This window comes from Biomphalaria glabrata, chromosome 11 (assembly GCF_947242115.1).
Source record: "Biomphalaria glabrata chromosome 11, xgBioGlab47.1, whole genome shotgun sequence".
Taxonomy (NCBI): Eukaryota; Metazoa; Mollusca; class Gastropoda; family Planorbidae; genus Biomphalaria; species Biomphalaria glabrata.
In genome coordinates, this window is record NC_074721.1 from 25,240,274 (window position 1) to 25,263,414 (window position 23,141).

The 23,141-nt window shown below is 34.9% G+C and overlaps 1 protein-coding gene across 9 annotated transcripts in view; it reads right to left on the reverse strand.

Annotated features, from left to right (window-relative positions):
- LOC106070976 (microtubule-associated protein 2-like) overlaps nt 1-23,141 on the reverse strand; it is a 93,999-nt gene that overhangs the window by 4,902 nt on the left and 65,956 nt on the right. For 5 of the 9 annotated variants that reach the window (XM_056003698.1, XM_056003702.1, XM_056003700.1 and 2 more), the window contains 2 exons: nt 19,630-19,719; nt 10,023-10,109 (listed from right to left, as the gene is read on the reverse strand). The exons of 2 other annotated variants lie outside the window; for them this stretch is intronic. In XM_056003698.1, the coding sequence (XP_055859673.1) occupies nt 10,023-10,109; nt 19,630-19,719 (177 nt within the window). The remainder of the gene's footprint in view (nt 1-10,022; nt 10,110-19,629; nt 19,720-23,141) is intronic. 2 more of the 9 variants (XM_056003699.1, XM_056003705.1) reach the window with 1 other exon arrangement.

Below are 23,141 nucleotides of genomic sequence, written 5' to 3' on the forward strand. Positions count from 1 at the left end.
CATAGTGATTTGATTCTCCTCAGTTCCACCGACACAGTTTTAAGTGCCACTCATTTCTTTTAGGTAATTAAAAAAACAAGTTCTAGTATTTTTCAGGTGGATAGGAAACAAAAGAAAATGTGTAGAAATGTTAGAAAATAGAGAATGAGAGACAAGCTCTATTGTGACATTCAATCAATATATACTGACTACTAGATAATTAGACAAGTAGACAGATATCAGGGCTAAAGAAGATTTCTAGCAGGGAGTGTGATGTATGTACTTACATAGTTTAATCTTCAGAGTGAACCTTGTTTAAATGAAGGTCTTCCTCCCAAGGTAGCTTCATGTGGTTCTGTACTACATGCCCAGTGCGTGGTGTATGCTCAACAGAGGGGAATCTTGCCTTTTCATCCCACGTTTGGTTACCATAGTGATGTCCTAGAGGTAGATTGTGTACATTCTCCAATGAGCTGGCTCGTGGTTTAGATCTCCATTCTAAATGTTGATTCATAACATACAATTGCCCACCTCCTGGTTGATGGTGAATATTTTCCAAAGAACCAACACGAGACTTTTTATTCCAATTTAGCTTCCATTGTGGAATGATAATGTCTCCTCCTCTTGGTGTATGAGTGGCATTTTCTAAAGAACCAACCTTAGCTCCAATGCGTTCATATTTAGCATTGATTATATTTAACTCTGTCCCTGCAGGTAAATAGTGTTTGCCTGGGATTCTCCTTGGGCTGGATGGATTTGTTTTGTAATTGATATTTTGTAAAGAACCAATTTTAGATTTAGCCTTCCATTTGATTTTCTCATTAAAAATGTTTGTATTTCCCCCACCAGGCTGATGGGAAATGTTCCCAAATGAATCAATCACAGCTTCAGCCTTCCACTGAAGGTCGATTGGAGGGAGGGTAGAGACCACATGTTTTCCAAAGACTGGGTTATCCTCAAATGGTTTTGGCATATTGTTATCGTATTGTTTGGACCAGTATTTCCAGTCAGGACGGTAGAGATCAAAGCTATCGTCACTACCAAATGCTGACTGACTTTGCGTCATTAAAGAACTTGGTCCTGACTTTTTTGTGTGTTCATGACTTTTATACTGGTTTTTATTATCTAAAGTCATTCTAAGATTAGAACATAAAGCCTTTTTAATCAATGAATCTTTTAAACCAATGTCTTTGAATGTGTTAAAGTCTAGGCAGTAAAAACAAAAACAAAAAAAAAATGAACTGGAATTAATTTACAACACAAACTATCATTCTAGCGAAAAACTTTGTAACTAATGAAATAAAAAAATAAAACGATGATTTGCCTAATGGTAATAGGATTGAATCCCACTGCAACATTGATTAAACACTGACAGCCATCTAAAGCATTAACAAAAAGTGGCCAGACATAGACAGTAGCATACATTAAGAATATTAGAAACATTAGAACTAGTTCTATACCAGTCTTTAAATATGTTGAAATATAAAAAGATGCGATATCCATTCCTTATAAGAAATACACAATTTTTTTCAAAGTCCATAAACATGTGGATGTCTGTAGGCCTATAGCCTACATATGCATTGTCTTGGATGAGTAAATAGTATGACAACTAAACCCAATTGCGACCTGCATACCTGCGATGGGCAGGACATCTAAAGAATGAAAGATCGCTGCATCCCTAAACGACTCCTGTATGGCCAATTAAGGGAAGGAAAGCTTTTACAAGGTGGACAAAGAAAACGCTTCAGGGACACTCTCAAAGCTTCTCTGAAAGCCCTCAGCATTGACCCAGCCACCTGGGAGACGGAAGCACACGATAGAGCATCATGGCGTCGCGCTGTGAATAATGACACAAACATTGCAGAGGAAAAGGACAGCGCTGGCAGAAGAAAAAAGCACCAGAGAAAAAAAATAATGACACTAGCCCCAGCTGGAATAACCTGCCCAGTGTGCAGCCGAACATTCCGGGCTTTCATAGGTCTAACCAGCCACACGAGGAGGCACAAAATCCGAGTGCAAAGCCCTCACCCTCTCTGGATGACAAAAGTGGTCATCATCGAACCACGATGGTAGAACTATATTATGTTATGAATATAATGGATGTATAAATGTAATGGATGTATGAATGTAATGGATGTATAAATGTAGGCCTAATGGATGTATAAATGTAATAGATATAAGCATGTAATGGATGAAAGTAATGGGTGTGAGTATGTAATGAATGTATGAAACTAATGTAAGTAGGTATAGAATGGATTTATAAATTGATAGTAACATGTATGAATGTAATGGATTTTCGAATGTAATGAGTCTATACATGTCATGGATGTAGGAATGCAATGATTGTACAAACATAAGGTATGAAAATATTCTGGTTGTATGATGTAATGATTGTACAAACATAAGGTATGAAAATATTAGGGTTGTATGATGTAATGATTGTACAAACATAAGGTATGAAAATATTAGGGTTGTATGATGTCATGAAAATATAAACATTATCAATTTAAAACTGTAGAGTGCGTATGAATGTAATTGATGCAATGAATGTTATCGGTGTAAGAATGGAGTTAAAGATCTATGGTTGTGATGCAGATAAATTAAAGAAGTAGGAAGTAGGCACAATTCTGAAACTTAATATTTATTGACGTGATTAGCTAAATCCTAATTGCAACACTGTTCAACGTATTTCTAGATGTTTGAGCCAAAAGAAACTCAGGAATAAAAAACAATACAAAGTAATCAATGCATCAGGACATGTGCTCTTTGTTCTCTTTCAAAGGAAACCAGACGTCTCTATAAACTAAAGCTTAGGTCAATGTAAGTAAAGTACCACTGCAATCTATAGGGCAGATGATGTCAAGGTTATCTCGAAGAGATTGGTCATTACGCTGGCCCCATGACACCCTCGTTAAAATTTTGGTAAGTTGTCTCCACCTGTTGGCCCACAAAACAAGAAGCTTTATAAGTTGACTCTACTTTTTCTCTCACAAAACAAGAAGCTTTATAAGTTGACTCTACTTTTTCTCTCACAAAACAAGAAGCTTTATAAGTTGACTCTACTTTTTCTCTCACAAAACAAGAAGCATTATAAGTTGACTCTACTTTTTCTCTCACAAAACAAGAAGCTTTATAAGTTGACTCTACTTTTTCTCTCACAAAACAAGAAGCTTTATAAGTTGACTCTACTTTTTCTCTCACAAAACAAGAAGCATTATAAGTTGACTCTACTTGTTGGCCCAATAAAACAAGAAGCTTCATAAGTTGATTCTACTAGTTGGCTCAAAAAAACAAAACAAGAAGCTTCATAAGATGACTCTACTTGTTGGCCCACAAAACAAGAAGCTTCGTAAGTTGTCTCTAATAGAAGGTTCTCCAAACAATAACTGCCAATAAGTTGTCTATTGCTAGTAGGCCCAAGGATGCCGTAAGATGCCCAAAAAGCATTGTTTTTGAGCGAGAAACGATGTTTTCCAAAACAAAAGACTACAAATCTGCTTAAGAACATTACCAGCGAGACCGTCATGCTGGTAACTGACTCTCTAACCAGTCTCTTAGCCCGTATGTATGGATTACTATGTATTAATGTAATGGATGTATTAATGTAATGGATGTATAAATGATTATGGGTGGCTGTGGGAAAGGGTCACCCGTAATAAAAGAGGCAGACGGCGCCGCAGATAACTTTCGCCGATTTATTGGAGCTGTCGTTTTTATGCAGTGAACGCCCTCAGCAGCATGTGGTGCAATGAGGCAGCAGGCGTCCTCGCAAGAGATAGTGCGTTGTCAGCTACGTATCTCGAAGCACGTTTCTACAGGCAATGGCTGAATCCGATCTTTATTTATGAGAAGTGCTTAAAATCCTGGGAGGAATCCGACAGGGCCCGTGGGGTCTGTCAGTGTATGCGTCACCCAGATCGCGAATATTCGTGGTGGCGGTTGAGAGGTCAAACCAAGCAATCATTGCGCAGTGTAGGAAGGATCACGTCTTGTTGGGGCATACTTTCCCCGGTCCCTTCGGAACTATGACTACCGATGACGTCACTGTCGAGGAGCGTCGAGGCATTACGCCGTACGGCCCAGTTTCTTGCCAGAGCACCACGGAAGGATTGATTCCTTCCTGCTCTGTTCCCAATCGGACTTCATCTCAGGTGAAGAAGATAGCATACTGTTGCTAGTGTAGTACACAATGACCAATAGTTCAGACCTACATTGGAAAGGTCAATGGTCAACTCATTAAATTACGTCCTATTCTAAACTACCGAAATGTTAGGTTTGATCACATTATACATCTTATTACAGTTTTTTAAAGTCAATTAAAAATGTTTTCCTGACTGACCACATATGCTGGCCTTTTTCATCTTTCATAGTGACTGCTACATCTGAAAACTTTTAAAATGCTTAGCGAATGCCGTGTGGCTTTGTAGAGAGCATGAAATCATGCCGCCTCTAAGGGTAAACTTCGCCGTATTCAAAAATGCGTCATTCTTTTCTTCGCCCTTTTAAACTTTATAACAACTTAATGGACGATATGAAATAATTGCTAGATTTCAACAGATACTACACACAAAAAAAAACAACCTTGCTGACAAAATCAATACGCGTTACATTCAATGTTTTAAAAAACAGTTCCACTGTGAATAGACGACTGAACTATTGGAGCTCTTGAACTACGTTGAATGTATTCTACTGAAAAAATACTTTGACTTTTAATCGTCAATCTTTTCATAGTATAAATATTTTCAATGTTTTGCTAAGCGCTTTGATTCTAAGCGGATTCTATGTAAGTATTCTTGGGCTCTATATTAACATTAATCTCTCTCCCACTTTCAGACCAGTAACTCCATGACAGAACTGAACGAATGTTGTCTGGAAACGTCAATACAATGGGCACAGAACGCTTTGCCTACTTTTCATTTTCACCACACCAATCACTTGAGAATGTGCTCAAGATCAATCACTTGAGAATGTGCTCAAGATCAATCACTTGAGAATGTGCTCAAGACCAATCAATTGAGAATGTGCTCAAGACCAATCACTTGAGAATGTGCTCAAGATCAATCACTTGAGAATGTGCTCAAGATCAATCACTTGAGAATGTGCTCAAGACCAATTACTTGAGAATGTGCTCAAGATTAATCACTTGAGAATGTGCTCAAGATCAATCACTTGAGAATGTGCTCAAGATCAATCACTTGAGAATGTGCCCAAGACCAATGAATTGAAAATGTGCCTAAGACCAATGAATTGAGAATGTGCCCAAGACCGATCAGTTGATAATGTGCCCAAGACCGATCAGTTGATAATGTGCCCAAAACAGATCAGTTGATAATGTGCCCAAGACCGATCAGTTGATAATGTGCCCAAGACCGATCAGTTGATAATGTGCCCAAGACCGATCAGTTGATAATGTGCCCAAGACCGATCAGTTGATAATGTGCCCAAAACAGATCAGTTGATAATGTGCCCAAGACCGATCAGTTGATAATGTGTCCAAGACCGATCAGTTGATAATGTGCCCAAGACCGATCAGTTGATAATGTGCCCAAGACCGATCAGTTGATAATGTGCCCAAGACCGATCAGTTGATAATGTGCCAAGACCGATCAGTTGATAATGTGCCAAGACCGATCAATTGATAATGTGCCCAAGACCGATCAGTTGATAATGTGCCCAAGACCGATCAGTTGATAATGTGCCCAAGACAGATAATTTGATAATGTGCCCAAGACCGATCCCTTGATAATGTGCCCAAGACCGATCCGTTGATAATGTGCCCAAGACCGATCAGTTGATAATGTGCCCAAGACCGATCAGTTGATAATGTGTCCAAGACCCATCAGTTGATAATGTGCCCAAGACCGAGCACTTGATAATGTGCCCAAGACAGATCAGTTGATAATGTGCCCAAGACCGATCAGTTGATAATGTGCCCAAGACCGATCAGTTGATAATGTGCCCAAGACCGATCAGTTGATAATGTGCCCAAGACCGATCAGTTGATAGTCTACTGCTGGTGGGAACAAACAAGTATATCATTGAAAGACTTGAAGACTATGACTTGACCTGATTAAACTCCAATAATATCTATCCCATGAAAAAGTTCGGATACTAAACTTGCATACTTATGTATGCTGTGGTCAATTTCGGCTGATTAAATTCCAATACTATCTTGTAAGAGAATATATACAAAAATACAAGAGTTATGCGACAATATAATAGATACACCGATTGTACGAGAATATAATATAATATATATATATATATATATAATATATATATAATATATATATATATATATATATATATATATATATATATATATATATATATATATATATATATATATATATGACATATGCTAGTGTTGATTAAGATCTAGGTTCACAGTCAGCAATAAAGCAAACAACTACCAGTGGCGTCATGGCGGAAAACAATACTTGATTATCTTGAACGAGTGCACCTTTGCGCACTATATCAACAACTAGTAAAGCAGTTGTACGTAGATCCCCCCACCCCCTATTCCTCCTGGCATATGAAGCATGATTTCAAAAGTATAAATCCTCAATGAATTATTTTGATTAAAAAAAATAGTACTTATATCTTCCAGCCTAGATTTGATCCAAGCAATGCAGTACTTATATCTTCCAGCCTAGATTTGATCCAAGCAATGCAGTACTTATATTTTCCAGCCTAGATTTGATCCAAGAAATGCAGTACTTATGGTTTCATGTGGCCGACAAGAAAACTTCAAACCAAACTCAACCAAACGATCTAGACGAGAGAAGTGCTCCAACGTCTTTCTCATCAACTCGAACCAGTTAGGAAGAAAAGGGCTAACGAGTCTTTGAGAATTTACAACTCAACATTACAAACCTTTAAGTCCAAAATTGACCACTTCGACAATTGATCACTTGAACGTGAAAACAAAGGACAACACAATAGAGAATTAACGTCTAAATCAAAGAAACTTTCACGGACTGTGATAAGATCAATATCTCCAAGTCAAGTGAACCAAAGTTCTGAATTTTCTCTCCCTGTTCCAAACACTTTCAACTCTTCACTTATCTCAACGAAATCGATTTGTTTCCTTTCACTCCTTAGAGATCTGTTTCACAAACATAGAAATATCAATGCAGTTTTTAGGGGGATAGCAGGTTGGGGACTACGACTCTTAGTGACATGAGACGGAAAAGGGGGGTGGTGAAATGGAGAGCATTGCAATAGAGGGTCTAAACAGGTAGAGGTCATTAAGTAGCCGTCAATATCTTCTAAACAGTCAATGCAGGTCACTTTTCAACAGTCCATGCAGGTCACTTTTCAACAGTCCATGTAGGTAACTTTTTAACAGTTTTTGTTTAGTCTGATTTCATGCTTTTAGCTTTCTCAATGCACTATGATCCTATCACTTGTCTGGACCAGCTGGGAAGGGGATGGGGAGGAGAAATGGGTATCTGTGTGAAGGTTACCTGATAGCTTTTAAAATTATTTTATTAAAAAAAAGTTGTATGACTTGAATTTGAACTCCAGGGCTCAAGCCTTCTTAAACCAATACACTACCTCTGTGCCCGCAAAGTGCTTATGAAAATAGGTTTAATAGTTATCTATTGGTAGTTTCAAAGTTTCAAGAAATAATTGAACAAAATTTTTAAAAAAATTTTACCAGATAAACAGACAGAGTAGATATATAAACTTTTTAAAAAAGAAAGGAAGAAAAATCTCATCCTATGACAAATAGCTTAACTATATTATTGACGAAAGTAAACATAATGTATAAGCCCCATACCAAATAGTGTCACTTGAGATAGGACACTCTGGGACTTGATAGCTGAAGTCCATCCCTTTTTGTACTGTATTATTACCTCCTGCCTTTCGTTGAGTGCTTGCCTTAGAGTTACAACAATATAATAACTTAAGGGAGGCAACTCAACGAGGCAACGAGGTTTATTTACAGGGACATTACAAGTACATAAAACAACATATGTCTTTAGCATATCGGCTTTAGACTTGGGCGGAACTTGTTCTTTTCTTCCTAATGTCAACATCCTTCTCAGTCTGGTTTCTGACAGTGTGCGACATCTGCACTATCTTGGATGGCTGTGGGCATGGCAGGGCTATAACATTGCCCCCCTCTTAGCGCTTTTCGTCCCGAAAAGAAACAGTGCAGTGGAGGTTTGAAGTTCAGGTGGAGGTCGATTAGTGGGAGCCACAGACGGTAGGGAGCCTGTTGCCTACGATGCCATCTGTACAGGTAGCCATGGTTTCAAACACAGTCTTTCTCAGCATCACCTGTAAGGTACGCCCATGAAGCCCCCTTGTAATGTTCCATAAGCGAATGTCATCCACCACTGCATCAGGTTCTGCTGGAATTGATTCACCATCGTTCAAGCCACTCTCACTGATGTAGGCAGAAGTACAAATGTCTGTTAAGTTCAGACCCTGTTGCTGGGTTTCTTGGCATGGGCACCGTCCCCACAGGGTGCCGCATATACAGTTCTTGTCAATCGCCGGGATGCAGTTGCCAAGCTTCGAGTTCTCTCTTATGCCGCAGGCAAAGTCAAATTCGTTGTTTCTGTCTTGGCTTTTGTTGGGGCCCGTATTCGCAATTTCACCCGACGAAATCCAATGCAACGATTCAGAAACGGTCTTTAGGCTCTCAATGTTTGAGTTCTCGTCAAAGGTACTGACAGATAAACAGAGGTCTTTAAGGTCCACAGCGGCAAGCTTGTTGCATTAACACCAGGAACAAAAGCTTCAGGCACATAACAGACTTCTCTTCTTTCTTCATTTGTTTCTTTCCTTTCGATTCGGTACATCCAGTTGACATCGTCGCAGCAATCGTTGTTTCGTTGAAAGTCACACCCCAAGACTTGCCCACAACACACAGACAGCGCTCTAATCCCCAGCCCCTCCATCACCACTGTTTGTGCAGCCACAGTCCTGACCATGTAACTGTTCCTTCATTAACGAGTTTATTGCTCCTTTCGCTTGCGACACCATTTGATCACTTTGGTCTATTTGGCCTTCTTTTTTTCAAAACACTCTCATCCACCTTGTTCCTCATCATGTTCGACATCATTTTCATTTCTTCACGCATTGAGTCGTACAAGTCTTTTAGCGAATCGTTCATAGTTTTCAGAAGCTCACCGATATCTGATTCCATCTCAAACAAATATGTTTCCGGATCCTCCCCTTCATCAGCCAGAGCCTGCCAAAGACGTGCTCTAAGAATGTCTTTATTCTTTTCAAAGCGTTTCAGACACCGCCATTTGAGCTCTTCTTTCAGTTCTTTCAATTCCAGCTCGTCTAGCCGTTTCATAGATGTAATTTTAAATAAGATCCCACCTAAGGCCTCTGTTGTGTCGCCCAATCCCACTTCTGACACCAATGTAATAACTAAAGGGAGACAACTCAATGAGGCAACGATGTTTATTTACAGGGACATTACAAGTACATAAAACAAAATCTGTCTTTAGTCTGTTCATATCGGCTTTAGACTTGGGCGGAACTTGTTCTTTTCTTCCTAATGTCAACATCCTTCTCAGTCTGGTTTCTGACATTGACAGTGCCAACATTCTGCACTATCTTGAATGGCGGTGTGCATGGCAGGGTTATAGCAATATTATTGACGAAAGTAAACATTATGTATAAGCCCCACACGAAAGTAATCATAATGTATGGCTTTAAGAAATTCAAATACATGAATCTCGACTAATAAAGGTTAAATAATAAATAGCACTAGATGTCATCAAAACATTCACAGCTATCACAACTTTGGTCTATTTCAACAAAATGAATGACTTCATTATTTGTAGTTTCATACATCAATATACCCAGAGTTTCCTAGTAACAACATCTGTGTATAAGATAAATGAAATTGTTTTTTCTTCTTTAACTCAATATTGAATTTTTTTTTTTTAGTACCCAATGGTCCAAAGAATTTGGAAGAAAAAGTTCGAATGCCTCGAGAGTGGAAGCATTGAAAGACAAGATCAATTCCAACTGTCACCTAGACTTCCTAAGACTGACAAGATTTTACTTACTTCCTCTGATGTGCTCACTTTCTTGGAATCTAAAGATCCAATTTTGGGAGAGGCTTTTTCTTTGAAATCTAATTTGCGAGATTCAATCTAATTAAAGAAACAACAAAACAAGTCCAATATAAGAATCCAAATGTTTGAACATCTAGTCAGTACTCAGCAGAAGCTAAGTAAAATTAACTACAATAAAAGAAGGTTTAGAACAGTTTAAAACGAGGCTAAGTTGAACAGTATTAATGATTCAAACTGATCCGAATCAGACTCGGAGCTGGAAATGAAAGTTACCAACAAAGGTCGAAAACATTGTTTACAACTTTTAAAGTAAGCAAGAAAATTCATCATTTGTTTTTCTTTGTTAAATAAGTTTATTTGATTCTACAATTACAAAGTATATGCTCTAATCTACATTAAAATTTTCTAGTCTCTTCAAGAGTATATGTTTTCAAATAAATCTCTGTCATATTTTACTGGTTACACACTTGACAACAAATACCCTGAATCAAGTTTGGTCAATAGTGCTATTGTAACAATGTTTTTGTTTTCTCTATCAATTCTTTTCTAACAATGGATTTGAATGTGTCTGTTTCATCAAACATTAGTATTTGTCAATTGTCGGATAGATTTTTTTAATTTTTTTTGTTGACACTATTCCAAAGTTAAGTTCAGCAACTAATTATATTCTGATAGAATTAGTTCTTCAACAAACAAATATAATAGGATGAAATAGATAAACTAGTACAATCTTGAGTTATCAAACTAGGAATGTGCTTTCTCCTCAATGCTTGGGGTAAATCTAAGTATCAAATGAGGTTCTTAGAAACACTTCTTACAAGAGGCTTAAAAATAGAAATTCTTTTTTGCTCAAATAAAATTCAGGAAAACTTCTTGCTAAGACAAAAAGATAAAGGAGAAAAACTTGTTGCTAAGACAAAAAAATAAAGGAGAAAAACTTCTTGCTAAGACAAAAAGATAGAGGAGAAAAACTTGTTGCTAAGATAAAAAGATAGAGGAGAAAAACTTGTTGCTAAGACAAAAAAATAAAGGAGAAAAACTTCTTGCTAAGACAAAAAGATAGAGGAGAAAAACTTCTTGCTAAGACAAAAAAATAAAGGAGAAAAACTTCTTGCTAAGATAAAAAGATAGAGAAAAACTTCTTGCTAAGACAAAAAGATAGAGAAAAACTTCTTGCTAAGACAAAAAGATAAAGGAGAAAAACTTCTTGCTAAGACAAAAAGATAAAGGAGAAAAACTTCTTGCTAAAACAAAAAGATAGAGGAGAAAAACTTGTTGCTAAGATAAAAAGATAGAGGAGAAAAACTTGTTGCTAAGACAAAAAAATAAAGGAGAAAAACTTCTTGCTAAGATAAAAAGATAGAGGAGAAAAACTTCTTGCTAAGACAAAAAGATAGAGGAGAAAAACTTCTTGCTAAAACAAAAAGATAGAGGAGAAAAACTTCTTGCTAAAACAAAAAGATAGAGGAGAAAAACTTCTTGCTAAGACAAAAAAATAAAGGAGAAAAACTTCTTGCTAAGATAAAAAGATAGAGGAGAAAAACTTGTTGCTAAGACAAAAAGATAGAGAAAAACTTCTTGCTAAAACAAAAAGATAGAGGAGAAAAACTTCTTGCTAAGACAAAAAAATAAAGGAGAAAAACTTCTTGCTAAGATAAAAAGATAGAGGAGAAAAACTTGTTGCTAAGACAAAAAGATAAAGGAGAAAAACTTCTTGCTAAGACAAAAAGATAGAGGAGAAAAACTTGTTGCTAAGACAAAAAGATAGAGAAAAACTTCTTGCTAAAACAAAAAGATAGAGGAGAAAAACTTCTTGCTAAGACAAAAAAATAAAGGAGAAAAACTTCTTGCTAAGATAAAAAGATAGAGGAGAAAAACTTCTTGCTAAGACAAAAAGATAGAGGAGAAAAACTTCTTGCTAAAACAAAAAGATAAAAGAGAAAAACTTCTTGCTAAGATAAAAAGATAGAGGAGAAAAACTTCTTGCTAAGACAAAAAAATAAAGGAGAAAAACTTCTTGCTAAGATAAAAAGATAGAGGAGAAAAACTTGTTGCTAAGACAAAAAGATAGAGAAAAACTTCTTGCTAAAACAAAAAGATAGAGGAGAAAAACTTCTTGCTAAGACAAAAAAATAAAGGAGAAAAACTTGTTGCTAAGATAAAAAGATAGAGGAGAAAAACTTGTTGCTAAGACAAAAAGATAAAGGAGAAAAACTTCTTGCTAAGATAAAAAGATAGAGGAGAAAAACTTGTTGCTAAGATAAAAAGATAGAGGAGAAAAACTTGTTGCTAAGATAAAAAGATAGAGGAGAAAAACTTGTTGCTAAGATAAAAAGATAGAGGAGAAAAACTTCTTGCTAAGACAAAAAAATAAAGGAGAAAAACTTGTTGCTAAGACAAAAAGATAGAGAAAAACTTCTTGCTAAGACAAAAAAATAAAGGAGAAAAACTTGTTGCTAAGACAAAAAGATAGAGAAAAACTTCTTGCTAAGACAAAAAAATAAAGGAGAAAAACTTGTTGCTAAGACAAAAAGATAGAGAAAAACTTCTTGCTAAGACAAAAAGATAGAGGAGAAAAACTTCTTGCTAAGACAAAAAGATAGAGAAAAACTTCTTGCTAAGACAAAAAGATAGAGGAGAAAAACTTCTTGCTAAGACAAAAAGATAGAGAAAAACTTCTTGCTAAGACAAAAAGATAGAGAAAAACTTCTTGCTAAAACAAAAAGATAGAGGAGAAAAACTTCTTGCTAAGACAAAAAAATAAAGGAGAAAAACTTCTTGCTAAGACAAAAAAATAAAGGAGAAAAACTTCTTGCTAAAACAAAAAGATAGAGGAGAAAAACTTCTTGCTAAGACAAAAAGATAGAGGAGAAAAACTTGTTGCTAAGACAAAAAAATAAAGGAGAAAAACTTCTTGCTAAGATAAAAAGATAGAGGAGAAAAACTTCTTGCTAAGACAAAAAAATAAAGGAGAAAAACTTCTTGCTAAGACAAAAAGATAGAGGAGAAAAACTTCTTGCTAAGACAAAAAGATAGAGGAGAAAAACTTGTTGCTAAGACAAAAAAATAAAGGAGAAAAACTTCTTGCTAAGATAAAAAGATAGAGGAGAAAAACTTGTTGCTAAGACAAAAAGATAGAGAAAAACTTCTTGCTAAGACAAAAAAATAAAGGAGAAAAACTTCTTGCTAAGACAAAAAGATAGAGGAGAAAAACTTCTTGCTAAGACAAAAAGATAGAGGAGAAAAACTTGTTGCTAAGACAAAAAGATAGAGGAGAAAAACTTGTTGCTAAGACAAAAAGAGGAGAAAAACTTCTTGCTAAAACAAAAAGATAGAGGAGAAAAACTTCTTGCTAAGACAAAAAGATAGAGGAGAAAAACTTCTTGCTAAGACAAAAAGATAGAGGAGAAAAACTTGTTGCTAAGACAAAAAGATAGAGGAGAAAAACTTGTTGCTAAGACAAAAAGATAGAGGAGAAAAACTTCTTGCTAAAACAAAAAGATAGAGGAGAAAAACTTCTTGCTAAGACAAAAAGAGGAGAAAAACTTCTTGCTAAGACAAAAAGATAGAGGAGAAAAACTTCTTGCTAAGACAAAAAGATAGAGGAGAAAAACTTCTTGCTAAGACAAAAAGATAGAGGAGAAAAACTTCTTGCTAAGACAAAAAGATAGAGGAGAAAAACTTCTTGCTAAGACAAAAAGATAAAGGAGAAAAACTTCTTGCTAAGACAAAAAGATAGAGGAGAAAAACTTCTTGCTAAGACAAAAAGATAGAGAAAAACTTCTTGCTAAGACAAAAAGATAAAGGAGAAAAACTTCTTGCTAAGACAAAAAGATAGAGGAGAAAAACTTGTTGCTAAAACAAAAAGATAGAGGAGAAAAACTTCTTGCTAAGACAAAAAGATAGAGAAAAACTTCTTGCTAAGACAAAAAGATAAAGGAGAAAAACTTCTTGCTAAGACAAAAAGAGGAGAAAAACTTCTTGCTAAGACAAAAAGAGGAGAAAAACTTCTTGCTAAGACAAAAAGTTAATTGGAAAAACATAGACATTAATACTCAAACAAACAATACCTCCTTTATACAACCTATAGCCATTTTATTTTGTTCTCATTGAATTTATTAATAAATATCATAAGACTGTAGTAGAGATGGGAATCCAACCCAACTTTTAAAGTTCGGGTTTGGTTCGGTCAGATTGAAGTTCGAGTTCGGCTCGTATGACGAGTATAGTTCGGGTTCGGCTAGATCTAAAGTTCGTGTTCGGTTAGATCTAAAGTTCGTGTTCGGTTAGATCTAAAGTTTGGGTTCGGCTAGATCTAAAGTTCGTGTTCGGTTAGATCTAAAGTTCGGGTTCGGTTAGATCTAAAGTTCGGGTTCAGTTCGATGTTATGAAATTAGGTAATGGCAAAAAAATATAAAATTGTAATAATGTTTCATTCAATTATTTCTGCCAAACCTCCTCTAGGATCTGTTCATTATGGACACTCGTGTCGTTAGGGCATAAAACAGAAAATAGACACAAACATTTTTGCAAAAAGCACTTCTATTAGAAACCCGTAGATATAAGAATTAAAAAAAATAATTCCCCTCCCAGACCTAAAATCTAAAGGACAGATGATGTAAAGGTCGTCTGTTTCTGTGGCCCATGGTAACGAGGGTGTCATGTAGCCAGCACAATGACCAACCGCCTTTACTTTTCCCCAGTAATTTCAGGTACCCATTAGAGTTGGGTGGACTCAGAGACGCCCTAAATATCCTGAAAATAAAAATCCCTGTCTTCGCCAGGATTTAAACCAGGGACTCTCGGTTCGGAAGTCAAGCGCTTTACAATCCAGCCACCACTGACACTAAGTCATGGGATGTTGGACGTTTATCCAAAACCAACTTCTGAAAATCCTTCTGTATTGATGAGACACCATGTCGAAGCACCAAATCTAGATGTCTTTCTGAGAGGCGATTACCACAACATTCGTATGGCCCCTTTCTGTCTGCTAAATGTGGCATTTTGTTTAGAAGGCGATTATGTTCGCAGCTATTACATACGAAATGAATTATTTCTCTTGTAGTTTGTTGAGTTCATTTACATGTGATGTGATGTCACATTAAAGCGGATTTTGAATCTTTCCTCTGCTTAACCAGCACACTTTACTGTCAAATAAAACGTCTTCATATTCGGACTCTAGTTCTGTCAGAAAATTCTTAGAAGTTTTGTGGTTCAACTGTAGAAATGTTATAAAATTTACAGTGCTGAACACATCATCACATGGTTCTGATTCAACACCTTTCCACAGAGGTTCAGTTTGACTTTACAATTTTTCTAGTAATTCTTGCTGCCAGTTCGCTATGACATCCATCCATACTTCTAACGGTATCAGTAGTCACTCCCATTGAAGAGGAAAATCCTCCATGATGTCTGAAACTGTCTTGGACAGTAGTGCTCCCATGCACGCCCCTCATAGCAGTTATTTCTTCTGTGATTTAAAAATGTAAACATTTCGAACTCTGCTTCTGTATCTCTTAGTTTTAAATTGAGATTTCTAATTGTCATGCCAAAAAGAATGGTGGCTTTAATAGCGTTCTTATTTTCATGACACATTTCTCCCATCACTAAAGCCCTCTACGCATTTGCCATAGAAAAAAAGGCTTCATTTCACGACTTCAAATGTGAGCAACTTTGTAGCTTGCCCTTACCGCCGACTCATTTTCCCGTTCCTACTTGGTAAATATTCTCGTCAATCTCTAGGTCTTATTTAGCAATCTTTTCTTCGTGGCTCAAACTAAGGACGCCACCATATTTGTTTAAGCTTTTGATTTCATAATATCATTATTTTCTATTGAAACAGGACAGTCTCCAACAGCTCTATACAAATCAAACATATTGCTCCACAAAAACTTTAAGATCTATGTTCACGTTTACTGAATTATTGCATTCAGAGTCTGCTTTTCATGTCTTTGAATCTCCCATTTCGTTAAAACGAATATTAAATAGTATGGCACCCTTCGTGTTGATACCAAAAGGAGAAAACACAAACTGAGGCCAGGAAATATGCAGGCACACAAACTAAGTTGTTGTTTTCTTACACAAATATTGTGTGTGCATTCTTTGATTCAGTTCAGTTCAGGGAAGGACAGTTCCTTCGGTACCGATCAGTTTCAATGTTTGGGTTCGGTTCGGTCGTAGAAGTCAGATTGGAAACGTTCGAGTTGGTTTCCCATCTCTAGACTGTAGAGTCTGTTCATAGACATAGTTTCTAGTACTCTAGCCAAATTTAAATTAATTTTTCATACTTTGAAAAAATTATAATGGTGAAACCAGAGTTTTCCTATATGACCATTCTTTTCCCAATGATATACATCAACTGTCAAGCTTCTTGGAAAATCGTTGCAGACGTTTTCGTGTCCCAGAATGTTTCCACCCACCTATTCTAAATTTGGAACTTGAATAGAGATCTTGTCAAAAAAAATACAAATTTTTGTTTAACTTGCACCAACTTGAACTGACCAGATAAGAGCTAAGCTTAGAATACATTCATGTGGAGCCCAAACACAAAAATATTGAATACTTTGCTGAAGAATGACAACAAAAGAACTAGGATCTAGTCAACACAAGGAAAGACATGACAAACAAAAGAACTAGGATCTAGTCAACACAAGGAAAGACATGACAAACAAAAGAACTAGGATCTAGTCAACACAATGAAAGACATGACAAACAAAAGAACTAGGATCTAGTCAACACAATGAAAGACATGACAAACAAAAGAACTAGGATCTAGTCAACACAAGGAAAGACATGACAAACAAATTCATTGCAGAAATGAAAAGATTAGAAAGGATTGAAGTAAGAATCTAATAAAAATGAAATGGTGAGATTTTGAACCAATCAATAAAGAGAAATTTTTAAATATTTATCATAAAGAAAAAATATAGTATATCTATATACAGATTAATTAATAAATGAGTTTAAACTTATACTGAACAATTATAAACAAAAGCAAGCTAGTATTGAATGATAAATAAAGATACAAAATGCAACATAAATTTTACAATTTTACTTTTGTACACCCTATTTCTTTTGCCAAGCTACTCATTACTGGTGAATTTTCAATCATTTGTTGTTTGTTTTAAATGATGCTTATGTTTAAATCTGAATACTCAACCAAATCTTTTATGTAGGCCTGCTTTTGATTTCTTTAGTACTTTTTAAAGAATAACCTATTTCTAGTAGACACCCTATAACTGGACTTCTGGTAGAATGATTGTTTCAGAAAAGCTCATGTTGCCATTTTCTGTTAGTTGAATCACATAAGATGGATATGAAGAGTTACTGAACATATATAAAGGTTTAATGTCTTTGATGGAAGCATTTTTATGGCTTTTTTTTTTCACTTAAATATGCACTCTAGTAAACATGATGAAAATCATTAATAAGTGAGAAATATTTCATTTGAAAATAAAAAGCATTAAGAATTTTTTTTTCAAACCCAAATAGGGACTAAATTCTAAATTTAATTTTTGCAATGACACGCTTAATATGTTAATGTAAATGTGCTTCAATGTTTATCATTTTTGTAATGCAAAAAGTTTTTAATGAAATCTTGTTCAAGTAATTTTGATTTTTAACTTGTTTCACACAAATTTCAAACATGATAGCTCTATGTCCCTTCAGTCTTCAAAAGAATGATACATTTCTTGTTTTCAATGTTTCAATGAAGCAGCTTGGCAATGATTTATTGCACACTCTATGTCACTACACCATCCTGTGTGTACTGATAAGACAATATTCACTACACCATCCTGTTTGTACTGATAAGACAATATTCAAAGTACTGACAAGACAACACTTGCAATATTGATGAAATCTCAATACTGATAAGATAATAGTTTCAGTAATGATAATAATGATAGTTTTTAAACCAATAAGAACACAAGATACAAATGAATGATTCTGGATTAATGCTAAGATCAAAGAATAAAAATTTTCAGGCATCAGCTTTTGAAACTTCGAATGGTTGAATTGCCATGACTCACTTATTCTGCTATGTATTAAAAATTTATTATGAAAAAAAAAAGTTCCTTGGACTAGTTAGATTTTTAAGTATACAGTAAGGACTAGTTAGATTTTTAAGTATACAGTAAGGACTAGTTAGATTTTTAAGTATACAGTAAGGACTAGTTAGATGTTTAAGTATACATATAAGGACTAGTTAGATTTTTAAGTATACAGTAAGGACTAGTTAGATTTTTAAGTATACAGTAAGGACTAGTTAGATGTTTAAGTATACATATAAGGACTAGTTAGATTTTTAAGTATACAGTAAGGACTAGTTAGATTTTTAAGTATACAGTAAGGACTAGTTAGATGTTTAAGTATACAGTAAGGACTAGTTAGATGTTTAAGTATACAGTAAGGACTAGTTAGATGTTTAAGTATACAGTAAGGACTAGTTAGATGTTTAAGTATACAGTAAGGACTAGTTAGATGTTTAAGTATACAGTAAGGACTAGTTAGATGTTTAAGTATACAGTAAGGACTAGTTAGATGTTTAAGTATACAGTAAGGACTAGTTAGATTTTTAAGTATACAGTAAGGACTAGTTAGATGTTTAAGTATACAGTAAGGACTAGTTAGATGTTTAAGTATACAGTAAGGACTAGTTAGATGTTTAAGTATACAGTAAGGACTAGTTAGATGTTTAAGTATACAGTAAGGACTAGTTAGATGTTTAAGTATACAGTAAGGACTAGTTAGATTTTTAAGTATACAGTAAGGACTAGTTAGATGTTTAAGTATACAGTAAGGACTAGTTAGATGTTTAAGTATACAGTAAGGACTAGTTAGATGTTTAAGTATACAGTATTCAAATCATTTTTTTTATTTTATTATTATTCCTTTCCAACAGTCAAAGCAAATCAACAATTTATTTAAATAGTAAATTTCATTGTTGGTTTATAGAAACAATCGAGACAAAACTGAAATAAAACTTAAAATTTGAAATGAAATAGAGAAAAAAAAAATTGATCTGCATTTTCAAAGTGATGAAATATTACTATCACACTAAACTCATGTCAGCTAAATTGACTCAATAATTATCTCCACAACAATAACATTATCTTATAAAGTAGACCATAAGCACTTTATTTATATGTTAATAAAAAATGATTCAAGAATTTTTTTCTATAATGGAGTAGACTTTGTGGCTCAAGGTTGACTCAGAAAGGTTACTAGATTCTGTGCCAAACCAATGAATTAAATCTTCTTCTTTAGGACAACCAAATTAAGTTTCTGCCAGCCTGCTTGTACTAATAATTCTATATACTACTAGTGTAGCTGACTTTGATAGTTCAAGAAGAAGAATAAAATGAAAACAAAAAGTAATGAGAATGTGTATATGCTATACAAGAGTTGTTATAGGTTTAGAAACAGTCACAGATTTATTCTAATAGTTCAAAACCATTGATAACAAAAAAGAAATTTCTAATACATAAAGGACAAAATCAAAAGGGATTTAGATAAGTGAAGGAAGGTAATACACAAATATATTTATATATAAACATATGCTGCTCTAATAAGATATATACACAAGGATAAAGTTTACTTTGACGTTGCCACCACCCGGTTCATGTTTAGCATTGTCCAGTGAACCCACTCGAGATCCAGATTTCCATTCAAGTTTTTCTGATAAAATCTGTTTAACCAAGTTTGAGTTATAAAAATTACTGTTAACATATAAAGCAAACAAAAGAAATTCATTAAGTACACACTAGTGTGTCCAAGCTGCATTTTCATGCCAATGTTCTAGGCTATAAAAAAGTAAAAGCAAAGCTACAAAAATATGACACAGGTTGAAACGATGTCAACAGAGAAATAATAAGATGATATTTCAAATATACGTTAGATTAGATCATCAAGAATATCATACAAACTATACTAAAAATCAAATTTTCCTAAGTAAATAATTGCCAGCAATTGCATTTAAATGTATTTTTAAGCAAATGCAAAACCTTAAAAAAAAACTTTCTTAGATTTTTCCTCAGAAAAATTAATATAATATTGCAATTAAAATTATTTCTTTACAATTAAAAATAAGATTTTCTTGACTTCGTTTCTCTGACCATTATCACATGCACAAAATTCATTGGACTTTTTTTAACATTACAAGACACCTTCACATATTTAGTGTTGTGTTAGTACTCATATTCAGAGTTTTGTTAGTACCCATAATATAGATGGAGTTCAGTTATACTCTTGACATAAATGGAGTTCTGTTGGTCATATACTAACTAGTATTAGGAATTCATTTATCATCCCATTTTTAAGAATTCAGTTGGTTGCATATTTGCATTTCTGTCTGCCATCATCAAGAATTTAGATGTCATCTCCTCTTGGGTATCCTCATATATTTGGAGTACTTTTCAACATCATTGTTGTTGACATGGTGCACAAGATGCAATTGTTCATTATAATAAACTAGTGTCTTCCGCCTAGATTTGCTTATAGAGTTGTTCATTTATTGCTATACTCTGAATTAAGATCATATTTAACATTGTGGCAGGGGTGTATTTGTATGCAGAGGTAACCTTAAGATAAATGATAGATACAGATAGTTTATAGTTAACTAGTGGTTACACTAATACAAGTTACTATAGCTTGACGATAGTTTTATCAGAGACAGAGTTAGGCATGAATGCCTCAAAATGAAACTATTACAGGCTAGTCACCTAACATTGGAAAAGTGCAGAGACATTTGCAGAGCCTATGAGACTGGGGTAAAAGGAAGACATCATTTGGCCTAAATGTGCAAAAACAAAATTCAGCAGGTGTCTGATGCTGAAAGACAGCTGCAGTCTGACACAGTAGATGAAGTCAGGATGATAGAAAACAAATAGCTGATGTCCTTAGAGAACACAAAGAATGACAAACAGTTATGATAGTGAATGGTCACCAAGTAAAGTATCCAATAGATAGTGGAGGTGATGTAACTACCCTACAGGAGAACTAGGTTGATAAGAATCAGATAGACCAGGAAACACAAAGACTACTAAAGTAGAATAAGACTGACATGAACCTCGTAGGGAAATCCATTCCTATGGTGAAAATTGTAAAAACTAAAGAAATATTTATGATAGAATATGTAGAGGTACCAAACAATCTAGCATGCCTTCTAGGTTATGAAACGTTAATAACAATGAAATTAATCAACGTCAATAAAGATAGGTTCACATCACATTGGTAGTGAATAATCAAGTTGAAGACTGTAGTCCTAAGTTTACAGGTGATTTGGGTGATTTAGGAGAATTCTCTATAGATTAATAGCAGCATTAAGGCTAAGGTTCAGCGGTGTAGAAAGATCCCCATTGCTTTACAAGAGCAAATAAAGGAGTTAAAGACCCTAGTTCAGAGAAGAATTAATGCCAGTGATAGAGCCTACAGAGTGTGTGAGTCAGATGGTTAAAGTGGAAAAAGCTAATGGAAAAAATAGGATTTGCATAGATCCTAAAGCCCTGATTAAGATTTTAATAAAGGAATTCCATAACCTTGCTACTTTAGATGACATACTGGCAGATTTAAGGCCAAAATATTCAGCAAATTGAATGTGCAAGTAGCATTCTAGCATGTCAGGCTAAACACAGTGTCATCTGATTTGACAGCAATGATAACCCCTTTTGGTAGATACCAATGGAAGAGATTACCATTTGGTCTTAAAGTGAGTTCAAAAAATGAGTAGAGATTCATAGGAGTAAAAGAGTAATATCCCAGACATTTGTGTCAATACATTAGGAATGGCAATACCAGATGCAGTGCTGGAGAATGAATTGAAACAGACAAAGATGTGACAATGCAAACACTGATTCAGTACATCACAAATGGATGGCAAGACAAACACAACATCTGAGCTGAAACAATAGTTATCACTAGGAGATATGTTAACGTACAAAGACAAACTCTTGTTGAAAGGAGAGCAAATAATCATACCACTGTCATTTTGATAAGAAGTCCAAGAAAAGGAAGTCCAAGAAAAGGAAGGAAGTATTGCAGCAACTGGGACTTAACTTAATGAAAAGAAGAGCAAAAGAAACAGTTTTCTGGCCTGGAATAAAGAAAATAGCCAACTCATTGGTCAGAAAAACAAACTAGCGAATCAAAGAGAAGAAGTAATACAACATGTTGGACAAGATTGGAATGGATTTATTTGAAATCTGTGACCAACAATATTTGGGTTATGGTGAACTATTATTCAGATTTCTTAGAGGTATAAAACATGCAGTCTACAAAACACGCAATTATTAAGAAACCAAAGGTGTTATTTGTAGATACTGGGTGCCTTAGGTCTGTATTTCTGATGTTGAACCTCAGTTTAACTGGGAATATTTTTCTAAATATGAAGGAATGGAGAGTGACTCATTTGAAATCTTCCCCAGGACACCATCAATCCAATAGAAAGACTGAATCAGCAGTTAAAATTCTGAACACGAAGAAATCAAGAGAAGCAAAGTCAGATGCCTATGAAGCTCTCCAGAGTTTAGAAATACACAAATCTAAGCCCTGCTCAGATGTTCTTTGGTCAGATGACTTGGACAATGCTACCAAGTCAAGTGGTCAGATGACTTGGACATTGCTACCAAGTCAAAAGAGTAACATTAAGCTTTCTACAGATTAGGAGAACATTAGAAAAAAAGAAAAACATCAGTCAGCATAAAAACTTATTACGATAAGAGGGCAAGAAATTTGGGTCAGCTGAAAACTGGACAGATGGTCTACTTCCAATCACCTAATAACCCTACATGGAGACAAGGAAGAATTCAGTACTAACTAAATTAGAGAAAGTTTGTTACTCTAGGAGACAATAGTGCAGTGTACCAGAAAAACAGAGTTGATAAATCAACTCAGACAGAAAAACAGAACAGCAGGATATAGTTCCTAAAAGCAATGACAATTTACAGACAATAGAACTGAAAATAGATACATTAGCCCTTAGTCATTACAGTCAAACTTCAGAAGCAATGACCAACACTACTCCCTGCGACTAAAGCAATCAGTTAAAACAAATGACAAGATTCAATGACTATATTTCCTAATGAACTCTGTTTTTGTTTAATGTTATACATT